The sequence below is a fragment of the Myripristis murdjan genome, chromosome 2, assembly GCF_902150065.1.
Source record: "Myripristis murdjan chromosome 2, fMyrMur1.1, whole genome shotgun sequence".
Classification (NCBI taxonomy): Eukaryota; Metazoa; Chordata; class Actinopteri; order Holocentriformes; family Holocentridae; genus Myripristis; species Myripristis murdjan.
The window spans coordinates 16321852-16349433 of NC_043981.1; the positions used below are offsets into that span (position 1 = coordinate 16321852).

The 27582-nt window shown below is 42.2% G+C and overlaps 1 protein-coding gene across 1 annotated transcript; it reads right to left on the bottom strand.

The window, feature by feature from the left end:
* Positions 1-13319: 13319 nt before the first annotated feature.
* LOC115375610 (NLR family CARD domain-containing protein 3-like) lies at positions 13320-27275 on the bottom strand. The gene is made up of 8 exons (XM_030075072.1): positions 27124-27275; positions 25633-25781; positions 25329-25442; positions 21450-23486; positions 20635-20805; positions 15663-15833; positions 13751-13921; positions 13320-13401 (listed from the first exon to the last, which is right to left on the bottom strand). Exons 1-8 carry the CDS (start codon positions 27145-27147, stop codon positions 13344-13346), a joined length of 2895 nt encoding a protein of 964 aa, XP_029930932.1. The 5' UTR covers positions 27148-27275; the 3' UTR covers positions 13320-13343.
* Between the last annotated feature and the right edge of the window lie 307 nt (positions 27276-27582).

Consider the following 27582-nt stretch of genomic DNA (forward strand, 5'->3'; position numbering starts at 1 on the left):
TAGGCAGCGGTTTGCAACCAAAATGATAGAAATAAGGTATATTATAAAAGGATACACTAGGAGACCAACATTTTAAAGATTTTAATTGAAGGGCTTGGGCATGCGCCGCATTTATATATATATGATATATATATATATATATCATATATATACGGTACAGCTAAGATCTGCCACGATTTATATCCCGTCTCTTCAGCCACACACAGTTGCATGTGTGAAATTCACATTCATTTGCATAAACAGATGGATCTCGGCGAGAAGCAATTTCTGCACATAACAGTGGCGTTTAATCAATATGGCCAGGCTATGACATGATTAAGAAATAAAACACGTTTCTGTTCCATTTTTAGACATTCAGGAGTATTTTATTCATCGGCTGGCCAGCAATGACCAGCAAAACAAAAACTACAGGTCATTGATTGAGGGTCAGAATTACCTGAGCTCTGGATGGGTCGGCCAAATACTACACTGCTTTTTGGACGACCACAGAATAATACTGAAAGGACACACCGCACACCGCAGTAATGGCGGCCGCTCTACTTCCAGTTATTTCGCCGAATCAGTGTATACTGTCCGCAGTGCTGACTCCGCCTCCGCGGGTACTGTCCGTGGTGCTGAATCTGCCTCAGCAGGAACTATACTGTCCGTGGTGCTGAATCTGCCTAAGCAGGGACTATACTGTCCGCAGTGCTGAATGAGCCTCAGCGGGTACTGTCCGTGGTGCTGAATCTGCCTCAGCAGGTACTGTCTGTGCATTTCATTCTCTTAATATCGAAATTAAAGCTCCATAAAATTCACTAAGGATCTTGTTTACCTCTTCTTTACTTACACCTGAGAAATCAGCTGTTTGCCCGGTGTTTTTCTATTTTCTATTTCCCATTTCCTAGGTTTTGCAGCATTTTATAACACACCCTATCTTTGCTGGGCGAGGTGGACTTTATAGCTCTTACCATCTCCGCAAAGGTAAAGGGCTCAATTCACTACCGGGTTCCGGAAAAAACTGCTCCTCTCAAGACTGCGGTCCTTTGCGTGAAAATCACAAAGTCCACCCAAAAACCTGCTGAGACAGTTCTTCTCGAATTCAGCAGCTCCCACCTGCAAACACGTTTCTTGGGGTAATAATTGATCATAAAATAAACTGGAAGTCTCATATAAAACATGTACAATGCAAACTGTCAAGAAGCATTTCAGTTCTGGGCAAAGCAAAACACATTCTGGACCACAAATCGCTCCACATTCTCTACTGTTCACTGATTTTACCATATTTACATTACTGTGCAGAGGTTTAGGGCAATACTTACAAATGTACAATACAATCACTCATTCATAATACCGGTTATAGAGATCACACAAATTCACTATTCTTAAAATCAAAAACATTAAAACTGACTGACCTGGTTCATTTTCAAACAGCACAAATCATGTACAAAACAATAAACAATGTACGTCCTGGAAATATTCAAAATTTGTTTTTCAACAGAGATGGGGTTATAATCTCAGGGGGGAGTTCAGCTTAAAACATCAGCGAGCACGTACAACTTTAAAAAGTTTTTGTGTTTCTGTTTGTGGAGTGAGGTTGTGGAACAGATTGGATGTGGAGCTCAGGCAATGTCCAAGCATGACCCAGTTTAAAAAGCGGTACAAACACAGGGTTTTCACGAGGTACAGGGAGGAAGAAGGGCTTTAACAATCGGGTGTTTGTATTATTGTTGTTTTGACTATTGTTATTGTTGTTTTGATTATTCTCATGGATTTTGTTTGTTTTTCAGTTTACTTTATTCTGGTTCTCGCACATGTTCAAAATAAAGCATTCATTCATTCATTCAAACCAGTTTTGTGACGTGCCTTTTATATAATGTGGGATATGAGGCGGAAGTTTCAGGAAATGCATTGAAGCAACTGAGAAAAACTGGAATGTAAAACCAGATATTACAACTTGTTTTAGTGCAGGTGCACTGCCACTATCGCTTACTTCTACTAAACTACTGCTTGTACTACTACTATAGCTTCTAGTATTTTTTCATCTGTTACGGTTCAAAATACCACCACCACCGCAACAGTCAGACCCACCAAACAGAATGTCCTGTATCTAAAAAGTTGCAAGTTTGATTCCCACAGCCAAACAGAAGACTTGTATACTTTGTTGTTAATCATTTTGCTTAATTGAATAAATTCATGTTAGTAAAGAGTCATGTCTGGTCTCCACATTTTGTCCTTCCTTTGAGTCGGGTCAGGACATTTATTTGTCTCTTGTCTGTGTGGAAACGCCTCTCAAACAGCATTTAGACGGTCAAGTTTAATGCAAAAGTGTGGCGATGTGCATCATCAGATGTCACCATGCAGCTTGTGGACGGCTGCACTCAGTTCATCAAACATCCAACAAAACTGACAAACGGCAAAACAACACAAACTGCACGTTATATTGACGGGTGCAGCCCTGGTCAGTATTTCAGAGCGCTGCTGCTGTCCTGGAGCAGTTAAATTTTGTTCAAAATATCATGACAATATTGAGTTGTGAATCAATTTGAATCATGAATTGAGTGAATCTTTTTACACACCAAATGTGAAGACTGTGACACTAAAACTCTTAAAACCGCAAAAATAAACTGCCAGAAAACTTAATAACACATCCTTCTTCAATAATTAATAACATATTAGCAACTGCCAGTTGCTGTAATAGCTTATCACATTGTGTCTACTAACTTACTGCTGCTGCTGCAGTAACAGCCACTTTTCAAAATACCACAACTACCACAACTACTAAAAGTAATGCTGACTTAAGTTTCAAATTTGAATTTTTGCTTTGGTTTTTGATATTATTTGTCCGGCAGATGGCCGTAAAGAGGGGGATTCAAAGCGCTGATCCTCTGTTATGTGGATCCTCATGATCCAGTCTGACAAAGGTTTGAAAAACTGTATCAAGATTATCCTGATTCGGTGTATGAAAAAACAGGATTTCATTATGCAGACCATTCTGACACAAATTAAAAACTGGACCCAGGTGAACAGCAGCAACTTTTGAGGGGCCACAAATTCACAGAAAAACATAGTGAAGTGTCCGTGTGTCTGACTGTGCAGGCTTGGACTGAGGCTGCAAATATCAGGTGTCATTATCTTCAAATATGGTTTCCCTGAGTGATTTGTTCTGTCCTCTGAAACAATTAGATTAGACACTGATGGGACACTAAAACTCTGAAATTACAACAATAAATCGCAAAAAAAAAAAAAAAAAAAAAAAAAAAAAATCCAAAAAATGAATCTCCCCAAACTAAATAATTAGCTATTAATAACTGTCAGTTAATGTAATAGCATATATTAATAGCAACAACAAAATAACGTGTGTAAGGCAGGTATATTACTTTTTATTCATATAATTACTACGACTATTTCAACTGTTGCCATGACGACTGAAGCTACCATAACAGCTACTTTTCCAAATATCACCATGAGAGCAACTGGTGCCTGTTATACTAACTATGGAGAAGAAGGAAAAGAAGAAAGAGAGCATCCATCTCATGACAGATAAGTGTTTTTTGACTTTTCCATGACTTTTGCAGCACTTGGTGACTGTTTTGAACTGAAGCAAAGCATCATTTGAGATCTTGTTGTTGCTGGTTGCTGTGTGTCTAAAGAGCCTCTTTAGCTGTAGAACAGAGCGGAGCACAAACGGCATTATGACGTCACAGAGGAGCAGAATTCTGAACGTCCAGCAAAACGTCGGAGAGAGATCAGGGCCTTTATTCACACCCGGCTGTCTCTGCAAAGACACACGCTGACCGTGAGAGCTTTCTGCGAGCGTTTCTGTGCGACACACACACTTTGAACCATGCTTTCATTGCGTCCTCGGCCTGGTGAGTATCGTGGGTTTGATTTTCCACAAAAAGATCCGTCTATTTGTTTGATTTTTGAGTCTGATGTGTGGATGTTTTGAGGATTGCTTCAAGAGTTTTGGTGATTTTATTGAAGTTTTTGTGATTTTATCTTCATGGAATAGACTTATTTTTGGTTTTGTTTTGTGTTTAACTTACATTTTGGACTGAACACTGCGTAGTGTTCACATTTACTGCCACATTTATCGAGGAGCACAGCAGAAATAAGTCTGGGACTTTACTGTGTTGTCCTTGACAAACAAGACAAGTTTCAGATATTTGAAGTCCTTCTCCACTCAAAGATGTTTTTCTTCAGCTCAAAATGGCTTCACATAAACAATATTTGTATAAAATATGTTTTTCATGTTTATCTTTTCATATTTGGCATAATTTTTGTGAATGTCATGGATGATCTTCCTGTGAACAGAGCTCTGGTTACTAGCCGCTCAGCCAGCAGGCAGGCGGGGGGGCAGAGACTATGTCCACACACAGAGCTGTGCATTTTTTATTAGGGCAAGATCTAGAGCTGCATTTAAGCAGTTTTTAAGGTAGTAAGGGATGTTTTTCATGGAAAAAATGTAAAATTAATTATTATTAATGATCATTTTGAGTGATTATTTTTAGGGGCTTATCAAAGGAGGGGAACTTTAATTATCTGGCTCATATTGTCTGATAAAGTTCAGCTGAAGTGCAGAGAGTGACGGTTTTCTTTTCCTTTTGACGGTGAAACTGAAGCCGACGATGAGCCTGACAACATCTGGGCCATCGGCAGAGACGAGGAAGATGAGGAGAGCAGTGAGGAAGAGGAGGAGAGTTCCCTCCTTGACTTCCCTCTCTTCGTTGACACCTCCTCTGATGAGGAGGAGGACGAGGAGGAGGAGGAAGAGGAGGAGAGTTCCTTCCTTGACTTCCCTCTCTTTGAGGACACCTCCTCTGATGAAGAGGAGGAGGAGGAGGAGGAGGAGGAGGAGTTAGACCAACTCCATATTCCTCCTGGCTGGGACCGCCTGCAGGTGTGTACGTGTGTATGTGTTTAAATGTCTTTTAAATATGAGATATTTATTTATTTTGAACACTATCAAAGGAAGTTACTTTGTGATAGAAACTTAACATCACGTAACAAAACATAATGTAACAGAACTTCTATGTCATCTAGGCGTTCGGTCCTCTCCCTGCCTTGGTCCTTTGGGCCGAGGATGACGAGGACAGATCCAGCATCGACTCTGGATACGAGAGCCTCGGCTCTGATGAGGAGGAAGAGGATGACGAGGATGATGACGGGCCATTGGACAACTCCAGACCCTCATCTCCTCTGAACCAGGACCTCCTCAGACAGGACCAGGACCAGCCAGCTGCACCTGGCCTTGACCAGCTGTACCAGCAGGCCCAGGAGGTTCTGGACCAGATCCAGGAGGTGGAGGAGTGGCTTCAGCAGCTCCCCGCGCCGCAGCTGCCTGCCAATCCTCCACCGCCGCCTGAGGAGCCTCCTCGGGATCTGGAGGAAGGTCAGGTGCAGATTGAGCCTCAGCCTCCTTCGGGACCAAGGTTAATATAGTTTTGCATTTTTCACTAGTGTTTAATTTGAATTTTAGTTTATCCACACCTAGTTTTCATGAATTTGTTAGTTTTTCTTGACAGTAATAACCTTGTTGTGGACCTGCTGTGTCTCCTAGGAGGGCTCTGGAGAGGGGTCCTGATGAAGCAGAGCTCTCTGCTGAGGGACCTCCTCTCAAGAGGAGGAGGACGGAGGACACTCCTGCTGTGGGACGTCCTATGAAGAGGAGGCATGAAGGCTCCTCTGAGGACGAGGGTCCCTCCACAGGCAGGAGGTGCGAGTCACCTGTCAAGAGGCCGAGATGGTCGGACGACAGCGACTCGGATTAAATCCATCATCCCACATTAAAGTAAGATTCATTTTATTAACTTATTTTATTTGAAAGATTTTCCCTTAAGTTGTTTACTCATTACTACTTTGAATTACTTTGAATTTCTTCATTCTTTCAAGTGCAGAGTGTAACAGTTTGTCTTTTCCTCTTGACACAGAGACAGAGCTGACAACGATCCTGCAATCATTTGGATCTTCAGCACTGATCAAGAATGAAATCCCACAATCACTGGGATCTCTATGGGATGGTGACGATGATCCCACAATCACTGGGATCTCTATGGGATGGTGATGATGATCCCCACATCACTGGGACCTTCAAGGGGTGCTGACCATGATCCCCATATCACTGGGATCTCCATGGGATGAGGCTGATGATGATCCTACAGTCACTGGGATCTCCAGCAGGACTGAAGAGGAAGACAAGGGGAGAAGCCCGGAAGAGGAGGGGTGCCCCTTCCTCGACCCATCTCACCGTGTAGAGACAGGAGGAGGAGGAGAGGGGGGATGATGATGTTTCATTGGACAATTCCAGACCTTCATCTCCTCTCAACCAGTATCTCCCAGTACAGAAGCAGAGGCTGAACTGGGAGCAGCTGGGAGCTGGAAGTCGCCTGCTGCTAAGAGGCCGAGGCGGTCGGACGACAGAGACTCAAATTAAATTCATCAAACCAAAATAAATTTAAACAATCTTTGCAAATTTATTTAATGGTGACATTTTTATTCATTCATTTATTTTACTTTGCGTGCAGCATAGAAATTATAAATCATGTCTGGAAAAATTATTGCTTGGAGATGTTCTTGGAGGGTCTTGTTGATTTTCATTTGTGTAAAATGGCTCTGATTATGGCTGCAACATAATCAAATGCTGACAAATATGTTCTGGGCACAACACAAAACAGAATTTGTTTTGAGGATATGAAATCTTGTGAAAGGTCAGCACTGGTGTTCATGTCATGTGAAAACATTTCAAGTTTCTTCAATAGAGCGATGAAAAGTGAAATCATAAAAAACATAATCATCATTACAAGGCTCCTCTTCTGTCTGTGCAGCAGAAAAGATTTTTTTTTTTTGACATTTTTACTTCAATGTAATGCTCTGTTTATGTCCTCTGGTATATTTTATTGTACACAAAATGACAGAGCGAGGTCCTGCATGAGTTGTTTTGGAGGTCCATCCAGTGAAAATCATGAACTAGGATTGAATCCTCATATTGAATACTCCATGTGGGTTTGGTTACCATAGCAACAGTTAAAAATGTAATATCCAACATGCAGTAAATTGCATTAATGAACAGCCTCAAGACACAACAGTCATCAGGCTCCAGGCTGCTGTCCCTGTACTGTGCTGATGGCTCCAGTAGGGGGCGCACTGTCTCCATCAGCTCCTCCAGCTGATGATGTCTGTCATGTTGAACACAGTTGTGGTGGAAAAACACCATGAACCACCTGTCACCTCACCAAAAAGTATGTAAAAAATAAGAATATTAATTAGAAAATCAGAAACAAGTCAGATGTTGTTGAGAACGTGTTGATTTGTGATTATAGCGCCCTCTAGTCAGTCACTGTAATTTGCTGGAAATGTGTTGAGATGCAAAGCTTGTTAGTTTTTTTTCCAATCGCTTTACCTCCTCTGTCAACTCAGAAACCCTGGTATCAAAACAGTAAATACATAGGCCTAATGAGAGGCGCTCAACAGCAAAATGCAACACACCCTTTTCAGTCTGAGCAGGTTCAACCTTACTTTTTCCTGTGTGTATTGCAGTCATATTTTTTTTTTTTTGACAGTTTACATGGTTGCATATTGTAAAGCAAGTAGCAAAAGCCAATTTCCCTCAAACAACTCAACTTCTGCCCAAATGAGTAGATCCCTTCAATCAGCTCTACTGTACTGTAACACAGCTGACAGCAGAATACAAAATACAGCTGTCAGTTTGAACAAGATTCTCCTGTGAGCTGCACCTTCAAACGTCAACTTACAGTAAAGAACTGCATCTAAACTCAGAAAGACTTTGAAGTGAAATTTTACTGTATTGATGGCAAAAACTGAAATACTGTAATTTTTTGTAGGGGCATACTGATTGATTGGTGAATGGTGATTTGTGGAAAGGGTAGTGATGCAGGTGCACTAGTGATGCAGGTCGTTTCTATCAGCTGTGAGCAGATGTTTTGCTTTTGACTACCATAGTGAAGACAATGGAGTCAGGGCCATGGAAATGACACATGTGACAAGTGTTGTGCAAAAGAGCCTGAAAAATGTGTGAATCCAATGAAAAGGCATGAACACATTTGCAACAGAAAACTTCTGCTGTGGTTTGGAGGTGAAGATGACAACAAAGTGGATCCCAGTTGCATTATACTGGAAAAAGCGATTGGGGAAAAAAAAAAGTAATATGGTGGAATTAATAAAATGCTGGAAGACTTGAGAAAAACCGCAGGAGAAAAAAAACAACAACAAACATATGCAATAAACAAAGCAAAACAACAATAAAAAGTGTGACAAGACACAAATGATGTCACTCACTCATCTTGAGTCTTTAATTCTCTCATTTTTATTATTTTATGCACCCAATTTTATCACCTGATCAACAAATGAAACCAGTTTTGTGACGTGCATTCTATTTTTATAAATCTTTGGTTCATTTTAGCTCACTCACTTTGAAACTGATTTCTCCTGCTTACCATCATTTTAAGAATTTTACACGACTGGATTTGTTGAAATTCAGTTGAATCCACATTTTATTGACTGTAGATGTGCATGAAGTTGAAATCAGGCTGAAGCGATAAAACACACAGGACCAAGCAGGCAAGCAGGCTTTAAGAGTTCAAGTATTTGATAACTAAACCAAGAAAGGAGGAAGACAAGGAGCACGAGAAGCACAAAAAGAGCAGACGGATGACACACACAATAAGCCGACAAGGACAAAACCAAACACCAGACGAAATGATTGGCTGAGGGAACAGATCAATCAGGGCTAATTAAAACTCATTACAGGTGTGGGAAGCTGGGCAGGACTAACACGACTGACACCGAGGGCGCAGGAAACACAGCCGAAACACAGGGAAAGCACCGGGAGACACTGAAAGAGACAGCATCCCAACATTATGTTGAAAAACAAGAGTCCAAACACAGGATCATGACCGTACCCCCTACTCATGGGACGTCCTAAACACCGTCAAAGAACAGGAGGGACTAGAGCTGCAGCTTGGGTACGAGGAGCTGGGCCCAGGTGGCCAACGTTAGCTGGTTGTCACGGTAACGTCACGGTACATCTGGCTCCAGGGTCTCATGTCACTGACTGAACCTGTGACAGGGGCGTATCTATTATGGTGGCCACCCGAAAAATAGGCCTTGCCCCCTCAGCTGCTACCCCATTTCGGACAGTCTAATAGAATTTGTTTTTAATTTTTTTTTTTTTTTTTTTTTAAATGTTGACACTGGTTGGAAATTTACAAGACTGAAAATCCACTGTGCGAGTGCAAGTGAATGTGTCATCAAGTCCCGTTCCTCCCGTCTCGATTTCACCGGTGATAGAAAGATGACCACTTGTACAACCAAAATAAGCTCATTTTTACTTTTCAACGCAAATAATCAAACCTGTGTCCAGCTGGTGGGTCTATGGTGTTCTTTCTTTCTTTCCTTCCTTCTTTCTTTCTTTCTTTATATCTGCTGCCCCATAAAATTTGCCATGCCATCCTGAATATTTTTCTGGATGCGCTCCTGACCTCTGGGGGTTATTACGACTGATAACATCCATTCAAAAGTGTTAGAACATTTGAAATAGGTGCACCAAGTTTAAATCTGTTTGAAACAAGGCAAAATAAGGGAGATCAGCCCACAAAGATCCAGAAAATTACACTTCACACGAGAAAATCCTGGTGACAAGTTGAGTAACATTGAAAAGAAGTGATTTTTTTTTTATTTATTTGAAGAAAAAATCAAGATTTGAACACAGAAAATGAAACTAGAGAGATTTTTTTTCCAGTAAGGCCTCCTTAGACAAAATTTCACATGACTGCAAAGTAAAGACACAGCTTGTTCATTTTTGACATTTTCATATTTTAAAGGTGCACTATTTGCTATAGATCTATATTTAAAAATCCACCTTAAAGCCAAAGAGCAGTGATTGTGTGAGTGTTGAAATGGGACTGACACGACTGCAGAGATTAGCATCACGTCCAAACAAACGTGTTGTTGCTGAATTTCAAATATATGTTTCAGATTTTCCTCTTGAAGCGTCCAGCAGCAGAAAAGTTTGTTTCATTTGCATACTCAGAGGTAATTAGTGTTTAATTTCACTTATTTCTGATTTATACCTTTTTATTGTCTCTGTATTTGCCAGCTGCGGTGGTTTGATTTATTAGATTTATACCACTTTGACGCCGCATTCATGTGCTGCCAGATCAGTCAGAAAAATGAACTTCCAATTTGGAAATTAGAATAAACCTAGAAAAACGAAGTCTGTGTCAGTCAACAGTGAGGAAATACACATAAATATTAATATTTTTTCTCAGTTGTCTTGTTAAAATGCAGCCTCTGTAACTGTAGCACCACATGAACAGTAGAAACAGAAACATAATCATACTTTTGAATTTAAATTTGCCACTTGAATGTGCAAAATCTGGCGAAAAAATGAGAATTGAGCTGTTTTATGATTAGCTGCACTGAAATGATGAGACAAATTAGAAAATTAAAATACATCTCCTGAGCTGCACTGACTGAAACATCCATTTTTATTTACTGCTTGTTTTCCAGGAACTCCCGGATGTTGGATTTTCCCAGCAGCAGGTGAACGCACAGTGAGTGTTGCATTCACTGTTTTGTTTTCCTCTTTTCTGTATCCTGTCATCCGTCCTGAAAACACGGATGATCCGCTTCATATGAGATTCAGATGAACAATAAATTATGTTTGTGATGATTTGAATTTGGGACTTTCTGAAAAGCAAAACACGGACACAGGTCGTACGGAGAAAAGCATTTTCCTTTAGTCTTTTATTTATCCTGGGGAGGCTTTTATTGACAGGATATGGGTTATTGACTTAGTGATAGATATTGACATTAGAGAGTGCAGGCTGGACTGTGAATTAGATAATAATATCTGTTTCATTTAAGGGTTCAAACATAAAACAAGAGAAGAAGAGGAATATTTACACCTGGCCAGGGTCTGCAGGTGAGAAAAGCCTCGGACACATTTACAGTCATGTGTTCATTAACGTGCACTGTCCAAAATCAAATACAAATCTGTTGGAAGTAAAACATCAGGTATGGACCGTTAAACATCTTAATGTGACTTGGAGATCAACAGGTGAAGGGAGGGACACAAAAGGAGAGGGGCTCCAGTCACAGCTCTCCAGTATCAACCATAAACCACAAATCAGACAAACATGTTCTGAAACACTTTCAGGTCAGAGTTTGTTTCTGACAAACTGGCAGCTAAACCTGAATAGAAGGATTAGAAAACCACAAACGAAACCCAGGGAGGAGCGGCTCAGTGAAGGTGGAGCTGAAGGTGTGCAGGAGTGTCAGTCCGTCAGAAGAGACTCTGTAGAAGGACAGAGTCCCAGCAGAGCAGTCCAGATACACTGCTACTCTGTGAGATCCACGGGGACGGACAGAGATGTCGGTGAACTCACTGTTGTGTTTGGCAGAGTAGCTGTGATCAGAGCACTCCAGACTCCAGGACTGATTATTGTCTCCAAGCCGAGAGTCATCATCACTTCTTGTGATTCCTCTGTAAGTCACTGCTATATCAACCCTTCCACTCCACTGGACCTCCCAGTAACATCGCCCAGTCAGACCTTCTCTACACAGAACCTGAGGCTCGTCAAATCTGTCTGGATGATCAGGATACAGCAGCTTCTCTCTCACCTTCGTCACCTTCCTGTTGTCCTCAGACAGCTCGAGCTCTCTGTTCACTGTGTTTGGATCCAGTGTGAGATCACAGGCATCTGATGGGGAGAAGACACACAACACACCTCAGAAAGCATCATTCACTCACACTCTCCTGGCTCTTATAAGGTTATTATAGTTTGGCATTTTTCATTAGTTTTTATTTTTAATGTCATTTTACACTTTGTCTTTTCAATTTGAGTTTGGTTTGAATTCATTTTTAAAGAGGATTTGCTTGTTTAGTTTATTGTTTTTAATGCTTATTTTTGGTTGAGTTTGTAAGGCAGATTTCATATCCACCCAAAATACCAGAGAAAAACAGAGAAAAACAAATTCATATCAACAATTAAACAAATGACACCTTTTTTTTCTCCTTTTTCTCCTTCAGTTTTTTCTTACATCTCCCTCTCTTTTTCTCTACCCCTCTGTCCTTGCCTGCCCCCTACCCTCATCATACACCGCCCCTACACAAACACACACACACACACACACACACACACACACACACACACACACACTAAAAGTAAACTACAATTGATTTGCTTTCTTAATTTTTTTTTTTCTTCTTCGTATTTTCTGTGTTGTTTTGTTTGAGTTCCTGTCTGGTTCTTTCTTTCTCTCCACATCTGTACAGTCCTGTCTTCTCCTTTTCTAATGTTTTCTAATGTTGTCACTCTCTGCACTCGACTTGTTCACCTTTCTTTCACTAATAAAGGGGAAAAAAACAGGCTTATGTATGAGGTAAATCGACACGGAGGAAAACTCATTTTTCTCTGTAATTTTAAAGTTGTTTTTTTGTCATTGTAGCTTTGACTGGACACAGCAGAGAGAGACAGGAAAGGCCAGGAGAGAGACGGGCCGCCCTGCAGCGAAGGGCCTGAGGTGGGATTCAAACCCACGACTCAAGGCGGAATTATGCTTCCGCGTTGGAAGAGCGCACGGAGGTTGTGCGAAGCACGCATTTCCTACGCAGCGCGTGTGTGTCCAACATACCTCTGCAAACACACAGAGCAATCCTCCGCCCAACACCCTGTGACGTATGGTCGCTGCTCTTCTGTACGTCTTTGTAATGGCGAGAGGACGAGTCGTATAGGTGCGGGTTCTTGCACACCTCCTCAGCCAGGCGTTCTTCCGCGAGATCCAGCACTCTCCAAAGTTTGCAAACACAACCGAAGAGTCGAGACACAACAGTTTTAAAAACGGCGCTGCCGGCCGGCACAACAACAGGATGTGATGCCGGTTGCAACGAAATGCCGGAAATGATGTACTTCGGCGGACCAATCACAGCTCTTGTGGGGCTGCGTAGGGTCCGCGTAGTTACAATTTTTGGGAGGCGCGCGGCAAGGCTCTGCGGCGGTCGCCCAACCCCCGTAAGCTTCGCACAACCTCCGTACGCTCTTCCTACGCGGAAGCATAATTCAGCCTTCAGCCTGGACGAGCTGGAGCTCTGCACCTCGTGAGCTCCCAGGGCGCCCAGGTTTCTGTCCTGTCAGCTGATTTTAGCTGCTTTTGGAAACACACACACACACACACACACACACACACACATATATAGTTTCAGCTCGCTCACATTTTCTCTAAAGCCTTGTTTGGATTTGTACTGTGTGTGTGTGTGTGTGTGTGTGTGTGTGTGTGTGTGTGTGTGCGTGCGTGCGTGCGTGCGTGCGTGCGTGCGTGTGTGTGTGCTTGCTCATACTGTCTCAGTACTCACATGCTCTCATGCTGCCAGATGGAATCCAGTCTTCTACATGTTCCAGCCTGTAGGGATGAACACAAAACCATCATCCTCTTCATCATCATCATCATCATCATCATCATCACCTGCAGGTCAACTTGAGCACATGACCCCAACACACCTGTGGCTGCTCTGATTGGCTGATCTCTCACTGTCTGTCTGTCCAGTCCTGAGGCCACTGAGCACTTTGGACATTTCCCAGGAAATGCTGCCTGCACTGACTCCACCCCTCTAGGTCTGACTCCACCCCTCTAGGACTGACTCCACCCCTCTACTGACCTCAGAGGACTGACTCCACCCCTCTACTGACCTCAGAGGACTGACTCCACCCCTCTACTGACCTCAGAGGACTGACTCCACCCCTCTACTGACCTGAGAGTCTTCAGGCTGCAGTTTGGACTCTCCACCAGAGCAGACAGCAGCTCCACTCCTGAATCCTGCAGCCCGTTCTCACTCAGGTCCAGCTCTGTCAGATGGGGGTTGGACTTCAGAGCCGAGGCCAGAGAAGCACAGCAGCTCCTTGTCAACCTGCAGCTCCTCAGTCTGAATGAAGAATAAAAAATAAACTCTAAGACCAGAAGAGTGCAGATGTGTGTCAGGCCTCGCTCACAGAGCTGCGTCTGATTGGCTGCTTGTCTCTGAAGAGCAGCAGCCTGACAGCTGGAGCTCAGACTAGGAGTGGGAACGTGGACAAAAAATTCGAAAGCGCCGTATAATTGCGTGTACATGTGTCTTCAGAGTTAGTGGATCTTGACTGCTTTACAACCACTAGAGGGCGCTGTCACCATTCAAATAACACAGTTGCAACCGCAATTAAGTTGTTAATTGTTTCGCTTCGTGGCTTGTCACATTTTGTGGATATGAAATCCTTCATGCTAGCTGCTGTTGTCGTCCTCCACTCGCTCTGAGGCCGTTCTCTGTCCTCAGGCTGCTCAGGTGTTTCCACTGCAGCTGGTTTACCACTGAGCCTGAGCTGCTACCCTTAAAAACTAAAGAGGCTTTCACATAGCCCGCGGTTTGGGCCGCGCTCTGTGCTGGGTTAGGGTTAGGGTTAGTGAAGTTAAACATTTTCAGCTCGGGCACAGCGCACACGGGCGGCTGCGTCAGCCTCGTGCTGCGCTCAGCTCGGCACAGACCGGTGCGCCCTCGAGCCCCACGATCACATACACAATGAATGGCTGTGCCGGCAGAGGTCTGCACCGTGCGCGCGCTCTGTGAAAGCCGCTTCATTCAGCGCGACACACTTGACAGTGTTTCCACTTCTGTTTCTTTGAAACAGCTGCCAAACAGAGCTTCTACTTTTGGTGGATGCCATCGCGCTCGTGACTGAACTTAAAGTCACATGATGAAAAAAACAACGTGGACACGGTTAGTGTTTTTTTCTAAACATTTATGATTGGCGTGTACAAGTCCCACCCCTAGCTCAAACCACTTCCTGTCTTTTAGGAATGGAAAGAGTCTTGTGCTGTATCTTCATGCAAGCATTCGCTCAGCATTTTCCTCCAATCAGGGCGCTGCATAACAGAGTCAACACCGGTCAAACTTCCTGTCAGTCTTTCTGTTTCCATAATTCCAGATTTGAAGCGTCACTCCTCAGTGAACTGGCTCCTTGAGCTCTGAGAGCTTTTTCTACTTCACTACCTAGTTATTATTATGGATTTGCCATGTTTTCTAGCAGCCTGCTCACACTGATACAGGTATTCATTTTGTAAGAAAGTGAAAATACTAAACAATAATAGGCTAATTATTCCTAAATAAATGAATATGTTGTTATTTGAGAGTCTGGTCCTCACAATGTCTGCCTAAAAAAACTCTGGCCTTTGGACAAATGGAGTTGATGAGCCCTGATGTGTTTGATTTTCTTCCTCACATCACAGCAGAGATCTGGAACAACGGCTCACCAGCTCTTTTTGACAGAAGTCATGTGGCTCCTGACAGAAACTGAGTTTCAAACACACAAAAACACTCCAATCTAAATTAAGAGCAAGGTCTCTCTCTCTCTCTCTCTCTCTCTCTCTCTCTCTCTCTCTCTCTCTCTCTCTCTCTCTCTCTCTCTCTCTCTCTCTCTCGTTAGTTACTTGTCAAACCTCACAAAGCACACATGCATCCATGATACAGAACCTGACCAACCATCCTCACAAAAACTAAAATAACCAGCAGCCCCGACTTTAAAAAAGCACAACATATACTTCACAGCAATATCAGCCTTATAGACATTTAGTGCTACTATATGATTCAAACAATATCCGTATATTTATGTCATCATTAAAAAGTGCAGTCTGACCTGAGAGTCTTCAGTCTGCAGTTTGGACTCTCCAGTCCAGCAGACAGCAGCTTCACTCCTGAATCCTGCAGCTGGTTCTCACTCAGGTCCAGCTCTGTCAGATGGGGGCTGGACTTCAGAGCCGAGGCCAGAGAAGCACAGCAGCTCTCTGACAACCTGCAGCCACTCAGTCTGAATAAAGAATAAAATATGGAGCTATAATTTCCAGATCACAAGATGTTCCAGATCAGAGTGAATAAATATCAACTGAGAGGGATTTGTATGTTCAAAAAAACAAAGGCAAGAAGAAACAAAGAAAAAAAGAAAAAATAAAGAAAAAATAAAACAAAGATGTATAACAGTAGAAGGTGTAGATTTATGAAATAATTTAGAAATGGAAATTAATTTATGTAATGCACTTAATAGATTTAAAATGCTATTTAAAAATAATATTATTAGTAAATATAAAATAAAATTATGAACACTAGTGTATTTATGAACTGCCTTGGGACCCTTTGAATGTATAATATACACATATTTTGTGTCTTTCATTTACTTTATTTTATTATTTAAGTGAGGTGACAAAAGCTTAGTAATGTAAGAAGGAGAGGCAAAATAAGCTAAGGCTTCAGCCTATACCTTGTCAGCCACTGTATATTTGTATATACACTCCTGATGAAAATCTTAAGACCAGTTGAGAAATTGCAAGAATTTACATTTTGCACTGTTGGATCTTTAGAAGGTTCTAAGCAGAGCTTCAAAATGCAAAACGAAGAAATGGGAGTGAGACAAAAAAAAAACTGAGTAAGCAATTTATTGCAAACAACCATTAAACTGAAATAGGCTGTTCATCAGCTGATCAAAAGTTTATGACCACAGCCTTTAAAAGCCCAAATCTTCGCAAAAATGTGGATTCAGTGTCATTTTCTGTCAGGTATCCACACTGTCATGACCTCCTGATGGCAAAGGCAAAAAAGCTTTCTCTCCTTGAATGCTGTTGGATTGTTGAGCTGCATAAGCAAGGCCTCTCACAGCATGCCAAGATAGTCATTTTAAACTTCTTAAAAGATCCTGATGGTTATGGAACAAAAAAGTGAAGTGGTAGACCCAAAATAATTTCAATTGCCCTAAGCCGGAGGATACAATTGGCTGTCCGTTAAGACACGGGACGATCCTTGGCCCAAATTAAGCTTGTCACTGGTGCCAACTGCAGTCCCATAACCATCAGAGGGCATCTGCGAGAGAAGGGTTTTAAGAACAAAAAACGTCTTCAAAGGCCTCGTCTCCTTCAACAGCACAAAATTGCCCGTTTGGAGTTTGCACGAGAGCACCAAACATGGGACATTGAAAGGTGGAAGAAAGTTTTATTCTCTGATGAGAAAATATTTAACCTTGATGGTCCTGATGGCTTCCAACGTTACTGGCATGACAAGGAGATCCCACCTGAGATGTTTTCTACGGCACAGTGGAGGGGGGGCGCCATCATGATCTGGGGGGCTTTTTCCTTCAATGGAACAATGGAGCTTCAGGTTGTGCAGAGGTGTCAAACGGCAGCTGGCTATGTGGAGATGTTGCAGGGGGCATCCCTCATGACTGAAGGCCATCGTCTGTGTGGTAATGACTGGGTTTTTCAACAGGACAACGCTGCAGTTCACAATGCCCGCCTGACAAAGGACTTCTTCCAGAGAAAGAACATCACTCTTTTCCTGCGTGTTCCCCTGATCTAAATCCAACTGAGAACATTTGGGGTTGCATGGCAAGGGAAGTTTACAGAAATGGACACCAGTTCCAGACAGTGGATGCCCTCTGTGAAGCCATCCTCACCACTTGGAGCAACATTCCCACTAGCCTCCTGGAAACACTAGCATTGAGCCGAAATGAATTTTTGAGGTGATTAACAAGAAAGCTTTTTTGCCTTTGCCATCAGGAGGTCATGCCAGTGTGGATACCTGACAGAAAATGTCACTGAATCCACATTTTTGAGAAGATTTGGGCTTTTAAAGGCAGTGGTCATAAACTTTTGATCAGCTGATGAACAGCCTATTTCAGTTTAATGGTTGTTTGCAATAAATTGCTTACTCAGTTTTTTTTTGTCTCACTCCCATTTCTTCTCTTTGCATTTTGAAGCTCTACTTAGAACCTTCTAAAGATCCAACAGTGCAAAATGTAAATTCTTGCAATTTCTCAACTGGTCTTAAGATTTTCATCAGGAGTGTATCATATTTGTTTTAGTTTTCCAGTACTGAAAGGAAATGAAATATTATTTATTGTTTAAAAATATGTGTATAAGAAATTGTCTATTTATATGTGTACTTGATTTCTGCAAGCTGAAAATGACTGAAATAAAAAATTCACGAATTCACGAAATTTCCAGTGTTTTGGATATTTATCAGTCAGAGATCCATTACATGTTCACACATCATTAAAAAGTGCAGTCTGACCTCAGAGTCTCCAGTCTGCAGTTTGGACTCTCCAGTCCAGCAGACAGCAGCTCCACTCCTGAATCCTGCAGCTGGTTCTCACTCAGGTCCAGCTCTGTCAGATGGGGGATGGACTTCAGAGCTGAGGCCAGAGAAGCACAGCTGCTCCATGACAACCTGCAGTACCTCAATCTGAATAAAGAATAAAATATGGAGCTATAAATTCCAGTGTTTTGGATATTTATCAGTCAGAGATTGTTCAAAATATTCAAAAAGGCAGGGCAAACCATTATTATGACAATTATATTTTTAATAATACCGATAATACTAATTTATATTTATATTACACCTTTATAGCAAAGTTCCAAAGTGCTTTACAAAACCATCAGAGTAAATGAAAAGATAAAGATAACACCTGAAATGAAAAGACTTCAAAATACTAAAAACACAAATAAACAGACAATGACAGCAAGAAATGATAAAAGGTCTAAAATAATCCAAATTCAGTGCTAAATACAGCAGACGTGAAAACAGCCATAGGTACGTCCATAAATAACAAATGAATGGCTCAGTGAAAAGTCCTCAGATGCCTTCAGTCTACCATCTTCTCAGAGTAAAACTGGAGAACAAGAGCTTCTGCATCACATGACACCAGCACCCAGTCTCTGGACCAATCAGAGCCAAAGTTATTAGCATTTCAACAGACTGACCAGGTGATGGCAGTAGAGGTGGGCCCATCAATATATTGATATTACATGGATAGTGTGATATGAGATCAGATATCATGTGGGATTTGGGATATGGTAATATCTTCTGGCATCAGTGTTGTCCTCTCCTGCTTTTAATGGCTGCATTACAGTAAAGGGATGCAGTTTTCTCAACTTATTAGACGCTCCTCGCTGCTCTGTTATTGGCCTCAGCCTGCTCGCTCATCATATCCATATTACTAATGACTGTTCAGCACTAATTTAAACTTTCATGAAAGCACCAACCAGTCATCCTAACAATATCCTCACAATATGGATATCACGGTATTCAGTCAAAAACATGGTGACAGTCGACTGTGTTCATTAACTACCACAATAAATATCAGATTGCCACAGACGAAGGCCATTTGGAGCCCTGCATGTTGAAATAATGTACAATGTCATCACTCAAGTTCATAGTTTTTCATTTCAACACACAAGGATTGTGTGAAAATACAGTTTGACAACAATTTGAGATGTAAGCCTGTAAAACTCCTGTTCAACTAACAGAATATTACATGTTCACACATCATTAAAAAGTGCAGTCTGACCTGAGAGTCTTCAGTCTGCAGTTTGGACTCTCCAGTCCAGCAGACAGCAGCTCCACTCCTGAATCCTGCAGCTGGTTCTCACTCAGGTCCAGCTCTGTCAGATGGGGGTTGGACTTCAGAGTCGAGGCCAGAGAAGCACAGCTGCTCTCTGACAATCTGCAGTCACTCAGTCTGAATAAAGAATAAAATATGGAGAAATAATTTCCAGTGTTTTGGATATTCATCAGTCAGAGACTGTTCAAAATATTCAAAAAAGCAGGACAAACCATTATTATAACAATTATATTAATAATAATACTGATAATACTAATTCATGTTTATATTACACCTTTAGAACAAAGTTCCAAAGTGCTTTACAAAACCATCAGAGTAAATGAAAAGATAAAGATAACACCTGAAATGAAAAGACTTCAAAATATTAAAAACACAAATAAACAGACAATGAAAGCAAGAAACGATCAAAGGTCCAAAATAATTCAAATTCAGTGCTAAATACTGAAGACGTGAAAACAGCCATAGGTACGTCCATAAATAACAAATGAATGGCTCAGTGAAAAGTCCTCAGATGCCTTCAGTCTACCATCTTCTCAGAGTAAAACTGGAGAACAAGAGCTTCTGCATCACATGACACCAGCACCCAGTCTCTTGACCAATCAGGGCCAAAGTTATTAGCATTTCAAAAGACTGACCAAGTGATGGCAGTAGAGGTGGGCCCATCAATATATTGATATAATATGGATTGTGTGATATGAGATCAGATATCATGTGGGATTTGGGATATGGTAATATCTTCTGGCATCAGTGTTGTCCTCTCCTGCTTTTAAAGGCTGCATTACAGTAAAGGGATGCAGTTTTCTCAACTTATTAGACGCTCCTCGCTGCTCTGTTATTGGCCTCAGCCTGCTCGCTCATCATATCCATATCACTAATGACTCTTTATCACTAATTTACACTTTCATCAAAGCACCAACCAGTCATCCGAATAATATCCTCACAATATCGATATCACGGTATTCAGTCAAAAACACGGTGACAGTTGACTGTGTTCATTAATTACTACAATAAATATCAGATTCCCACAGACGGAGCCCATTTGGACCCCTGCATGTTGAAATTATGTACAATATCATCACTCAAGTTCACAGTTTTTTATTTCAACACACAAGGATTGTGTGAAAATACAGTTTGACAACAATTTGAGATGTAAGCCTATAAAACTCCTGTTCAGCTAACAGAATATTACATGTTCACACATCATTAAAAAGTGCAGTCTGACCTGAGAGTCTCCAGTCTGCAGTTTGGACTCTTCAGTCCAGCAGACAGCAGCTTCACTCCTGAATCCTGCAGCTGGTTCTCACTCAGGTCCAGCTCTGTCAGATGGGGGTTGGATTTCAGAGCCGAGGCCAGAGAAGCACAGCTGCTCTCTGTCAACCTGCAGCCACTCAATCTGAATAAAGAATAAAATATGGAGCTATAAATTCCAGTGTTTTGGATATTTATCGGTCAGAGACTGTTCAAAATATTCAAAAAGGCAGGGCAAACCATTATTATGACAATTATATTAATAATAATACTGATAATACTAATTTATATTTATATTGCACCTTTATAGCAAAGTTCCAAAGTGCTTTACAAAACCATCAGAGTAAATGAAAAGATAAAGATAACACCTGAAATGAAAAGACTTCAAAAAAAAAAAAAATTAAAAACACAAATAAACAGACAATGAAAGCAAGAAATGATAAAAGGTCAAAAATAATTCAAATTCAGTATCTTATGGCATCAGTGTGATCCTCTCCTGCTTTTAAAGGCTGCATTACAGTAAAGGGATGCAGTTTTCTCAACTTATTAGACGCTCCTCGCTGCTCTGTTATTGGCCTCAGCCTGCTCGCTCATCATATCCATATTACTAATACCATCATGTTGCCTCCATTTTACCCTGGACGGCCTGAAGTATATTTTTTCTGACAGAATCAATCCTTTATCCTGAATATTTAGGGAACTACATATCTTTATTGTATTTCTGACGGTGTCAGGTATGGAAGCAGCTCTACACTGTTTGTATAATGTTGATTTCACATCAGGACTAACCGAGCCTTCCTGCAGTTCCTCACAGCTGGGATCAGCCTCAGTCGTCCATCATCTGTTGTGTTGTACACCTTCAGATCCAACTCATCTAGAACCTCCTCTGACATCTGCAGCATGTAGGCCAGAGCTGAGCACTGGATCATAGAGAGTTTCTTCTTTGACCTCTTCTCTGACTTGAGGAACTCTTGGATATCCTGATGTACTGAGAGGTCATTCATCTCCATCAAACAGTGGAAGATGTTGATGCTTCTGTCAGGATAGATATCTGCTGCTCGTCTCAGCTTCAGGTTTTTGATGGCTGTCTGGATCTCTTCTGGTCTGCTCTCTGTCTGACCCAGCAGGCCTCCTAAGAGCCTCTGGCTGGACTCCAGTGAGAGGCCATGAAGGAAACGGACAAAGAGGTCCAGGTGACCATTTTTGCTCTGCAGGGCTTCAGACATGACTCTCTTCAGGAGGATATCCAATGATGGCTCATTGTCAACTCCTTTATTCTTGCCTGTTCTCATGACTTTGGCCAGTACCTCTGTGTTCCTGTTGGTGTAGCAGTGGAAGATGTAGACTGCAGCGAGAAACTCCTGAATGCTCAGATGAACAAAGCAGTAGACTTTTCTCTGGAAGAGCACACACTCGGTTTTGAAGATCTCTGTACACACTCCTGAGTACACCGAGGCCTCTCTGACATCAAGACCACACTCCTCCAGGTCTTCTTGGTAGAACATCAGGTTGCCTTTCTCCAGATGTTCAAACGCCAGCCTGCCCAGCTTCAGAAGAACTTCCCTGTCAGTCTCCATCAGCTCCTGCTGGCTCCTGTCATGTCTCTCATTGTACTTGTGCTTCTTCCTCTGTGTCTGAACCAGCAGGAAGTGTGAGTACATCTCAGTCAGGCTCTTGGGCAGCTCTCCTCTCTGGTCTGTGGTCAACATGTGCTCCAGAACTGTAGCAGTGATCCAGCAGAAGACCGGGATGTGGCACATGATGTGGAGGCTCCTGGACGCCTTGATGTGTGAGATGATTCTGCTGCACAGGTCCTCATCACTGGACCTCCTCCTGAAGTACTCCTCCTTCTGGGGGTCAGAGAACCCTCGGACTTCTGTTACCCTGTCGACACATGTAGGAGGGATCTGATTGGCCGCTGCAGGTCTGGAAGTTATCCATAGGAGAGCCGAGGGAAGCAGATTCCCCTTGATGAGGTTTGTCAACAGCACGTCTACTGATGATGTCTGTGTGACATCAGACACGACCTCATTGTTCTGGAAATCCAATAAAAACCTGCTTTCATCCAGGCCGTCAAAGATGAACACGACTTTACAGACGGTGAGCTGCTCTGCTGTGACCGTCTGTAATGCTGGATGGAAAACACGGAGCAGCTGGAGAAGACTGTAGCGCTCATCTTTGATCAAGTTCAGCTCCCGGAACGAAAGCAGAACCACAAGACTGACATGTTGGTTTTCCAAGCCCTCTGCCCAGTCCAGAGTGAACTTCTGCACTGAGAAGGTTTTTCCAATCCCAGCAACGCCCTGCGTCACAACTACTCTGATGTGTGTGTCTTGGCCAGGTAAGAGTTTAAAGATGTCCTGGCACTTGATTGGAGTGTCATGGAGGGTCTCCATCTTGGATGTTGTCTCCAGCTGCCACACCTCATGTTGGGTATTAACCTCTTCCCTCCGTCCCTCTGTGATGTAGAGCTCAGTGTAGATCCTGTTGAGGGGGGTTCCAGTTCCTACTGCAGCAGTTCCTTCTGTCACAAATTCACATCTCCTCCTCAGACTGATCTTATGCTCGTCTAAAACCTCCTGCAGACCGCCGTCCACTGTGCTGGTTTGACTGGTTGTCTGCAGTCCAGGTCTTGTTCTGGATCTTTTTCCACACTGGGGACAGGCAGGATCTCCTGATGGATCAGACTGGTCCCAGTATGAGGTGATGCACCGTCTGCAGAACCAGTGTCCACAGCTGGTGGAGACTGGATCCCTCAGGAGCTCCTGACACAAAGCACAGCAGGACAGCTGCTCCTCCACATCACCTCGACTCCTCTTCCTGTCCCTGTGGAGATGAAAGCAGTTTGTTTATGTTTAGACATCACGTTTTAACTGAAATCTTAAAATCTTTTATAAAATGTCATAAGTGGTCTCTTCTGTCACTTTCTGTGACTACATTTACATGGACTGCAATATTCTAATATTAATGTAATTAAGATAGTATTTACAAGACTAAATGTCCATGTAAGCAGCATGACATCCACTTTGAGCATTTGCAGCAGATTATGACAAATACAGCAATCCAAGAGCTTGACAGCTCATATTTTTGACAGCTCAGATTTTTTTTATTGTGAATCCGTAAAAAAAAAAGTTGACCAACAACAAAAGCAAAAAATCTCCACAATACAGTGTGAGGAGGAAACTCACTGCAACAAGCTTTCAACAAGCAAAAGAGGACGACGCCCCCTTGACTTTGAGATTAGTCACCATTGTTACGACTCCAGTGAAGACCCCATAACAAATGTCTGAATCCCCTCCACATCCAGGTGGGTTTTCATGCTGGGTTCCAGTGCTCCTGTCTGGTTCCAGGACCAGAAGTCAGGTATTACAACACTCAGGCCAGGACAATATGCTTATCTCCTGATCCATAGTATTGGATCAAGAGATAAGACACCTGACACCTGGGAGCCGATCAATACATATTTTGATTCTTAAGTATCCTCTTATCCTCATTGTGTAAACATGTCAGAAACTGGCCCTCACTGTCAGTCCAGCTGGAGAAGCAGAGCTCCTCTGAACGGCCTCACTCTCTAGTTTGTGTCTGTAAAGTTTCATGAGGCTGTGATTCTCCTAGAGGTCACTAGAGGTCATTTTATACAGTGAAATGGCTGCTATGGGGGCGAACATCATCACACATGAATCAAATGTGGCTCACTGAATCCACAAGAGTCTCAGCTTTCCAGTCAAAGCCAACTGATGCAGCTCCAAGACTGTTTAGGCCCCAGTCTGCACAAACACACCATTTTACAACAGGCCACAAGAACACATGTGGACTGCAGGGTTTGTGGCCCAAACTGCATGGGATTAGCAGAAGGTGGGCATGTCTGCAAAGGGAGAGCCGTGGCTGCCCAGAGAACCCATTTGCATTCACACATCTGGAGGTCAGAGGTGAAAAAAAGCTAAAATTTAGCCAAAGTTAGAAACAATATTTTTTCAGAGTTCTCAGGTTCTGTAAATGCATTGTGAAAATAATACAGCAATGTGTTAAACCTTGTGTTTTTTTTTTACCTTGAACCTTGATGTTGAAATGAAAATGTACTTTTGAATAATGAAGTATTTTTAAAAGAGATTACTTTAACTCAAGTAAAAGATTTGACTGAACAACTTCCACTGGCAGTGCAGTAATATTTGACCAGGAGGATCTACACTGTAACTCAAGTCATGGGCTTCACCACTGCTCACGGTGAAGCACCTCCATGCTGACGTGTGTGTGTGTGTGTGTGTGTGTGTGTGTGTGTGTGTGTGTGGGTGTGTGTGCCTGTGGCCGCTGTGTGTGTGACGTGAGCCATGGTGCATCACATGCACATCAGTCTGAGCAGCACAGGATCAGATTTATCTGTCAGTCAATGTGAATCTCAACTTCAGACACAGGTGTGTGAAGAACTTGTGAGTGCAGGTGCACGTGGAAATGTTCTCAGGTGTTTTGGTGCAAAACATAAAACAGCATTATAGTTTGTGGAAAAAAGCACAGACCAAGATGTGTTTTGGTTGAACAGCTGGATTGCAGAGCAGGGAGCAGTCATTTCTCTCTTTGCAGGCTCTTTCCTTGATATCCTCACTACTTGCTCTGCTATATAATCTCATGTCATCATATTCCATCAGGCTCACAGTCTGACAGCTGTCTTACTTTATGTCTGGAGGTCCAGGTCCATTACTGAAGTATTCAGGTAGATCTTTAGACCAGTCACTCTTCATGGAAAGACAGCTGGACACTGCAGACTCTGCTCTGTGGTAGGAACCTCTGGAAACACAAATGTTTGAAACATGTTATTAGTTCTTGTAAATCGGGGAGGTGGGGTCCAGCTAAAAGTGCGGATGCGGCTCATGATCTGAAGCATCAGTTTTGGTGTCACATCTACTTTCTCCATGCGCCACCAACAGATTTCACAAGAAAACAGTGAACACACACTGCACTCTAACAGCTGTCTTACTTTGTGTCTGAAGGTCCAGGTCCATTACTTAAGTCTGGAGGTTGTCCTTTAGACCAGTCGCTCTTCATGGACAGACAGCTGGACACTGCAGATTCTGCTCTGCCCTCCTCTTCCGCCACACAGTCACTCATCTTCTGATTTAAGTCAGTCTAAGAGGTGCAAACACACACACACACACACACACACACACACACACACACACACACACACACACACACCAAAGGGATGATATATTGGTTAATGTTCTAGTTTTCTAATGGACAACAGGGATTAAATGTATTAAATGGAGTCAGTCACATAAATAATGTGTGTTTCAACATATTTTTGTGTAAATGTCGGTTATTTTGTTGCTATTTTATATTAAGTCTATATTTATAATAATTTTTTGTTATTTTTTTCTTCTTCATTTCAAATATTGTTATTTTGCAAATGTGTGTATTTTTTATTTTATTTTTATTATTTTTTGGTCATTCTTTATATGGATCTCATGAAATTTTTTGTTATTAATGTCTTGCTAATTATTTGCTGTATTTTTTTTTTTTTTTTTTATTTCCTCATTATTTTTTTCCCCCATGTCTCAGAAAGTGATATAGTGAATTTACGTAGGTGATAGAGGGTTAATAATACACACACTGAAACACACACACACTGAGGCCCGAACCTTACAGTGAAATTTTACATTTTAATTTTAATTTGTCATGGCGACCAGTTTCAAGCATGCAGCATTTGGTCTTTGTAAAGGAGCCGGGAGCCGCTGATGATCTGCACAAATAAATGCAGATTCACAAATAATGTCTGAAGCACAAATTCACTTTAGAAATGCACAAATGAAAGAGTGTGAATGCAGCAAAGCTCATGGACATGTTTCCCTGTTTCTGTTCCTTTCAGTAGTTTTGGTGGCGCACCGTGTTCCCTTCATGTCTTTTTCTTGTTGTTGTTTTCAGAGAACAGAGCCTCAGCAGAAAAACACAAACTCCTTTCCATCAACTCTTCAAAGCAGATGGTGCTTTCTTGTTAAGGAGCCACAGGTTTGGCCCTTATTCTCTTTTCTGTGTTGAGGGACCAGAGGCCTGTTCTCACCCTGACAAACAGGAAACACTTTGCTTTCTGTTCAGGCTGAAAAAAGAAAAAGCCACAGGCCTGTTCAGGGCCCCGGGAACACAGGGAGCACTGCTCACTTTACAAACTATTAATAGATTTACATTTTTTCTTGATTAATTTATTCATTTGTTCATTTTCCAGTGGCGGGGTTCATACATACAGATCAGTCTGTATTTCCTGTGGAATAAATGGAATTAAACGGCTTTAAAAACGTGCTGTCTGACGTATAGAACTGGCTAACATTTCTTTTTACCGCTTGATGATTTTTTTTTTTTCATCGCCACAAAGAAAATGATCACTGCTTTACTTTTATAAATTTATTTCTAACAGATGAACTCAACAGTGAAAAATGCAGCTTGGAAATGGCTTCGGACAAAAGTAGCGACTCACAGCAGAAGAGGAAGTTGGTCTCATGATGTCGAGTTTTTCTTTCTTTCATCTTGGACTTGAATGCAGAGATCAAACAGAAATCCTCCCCTGACGTCCGAACGTGTGCAGCTCTTCTAGATCATGACAGTGTGACACAAGTCCAACATTAATGATGATGATGAGAAGGGTGGCCATACGTCCGGATTTAGGCCGGACAGTCCGGAATTTAAATGTCTTGTCCGGCGTCCGGCGCAGCCTCAATCCGGAGGCTTATTTGTCCTCCTTTTTGGAGTTACACTTGAACGCAACGCTGCATATCGTCCAATGGTGTAAGACAGGCCCGGACTGTACATCGGGAGAACCGGGAGATTTCCCGAAGCGCCGGCCTGTCACTGGCCCGGTGGCCTGCCCGTCTTTTTTTTTTTTTTTTTTTTTTTAAACAGGTCGCCGGCCTGGCCAATCAGCTGTCGGTCCGGTCCG

What these genes read in the sequence shown, in the direction of transcription:
- LOC115375610 (XM_030075072.1), bottom strand. Translation starts at nt 27,147, where the DNA reads ATGAGACCAACTTCCTCTTCTGCT. An exon ending in AGGAACTGCAGGAAGGCTCG is followed by an intron (nt 20,806 to 21,449) that starts GTTAGTCCTGAT and finishes TTCTTTATTCAG; the next exon opens with ATTGAGTGGCTGCAGGTTGA. An exon ending in TGCAGACTGAAGACTCTCAG is followed by an intron (nt 13,922 to 15,662) that starts GTCAGACTGCAC and finishes TTCTTCATTCAG; the next exon opens with ACTGAGGAGCTGCAGGTTGA.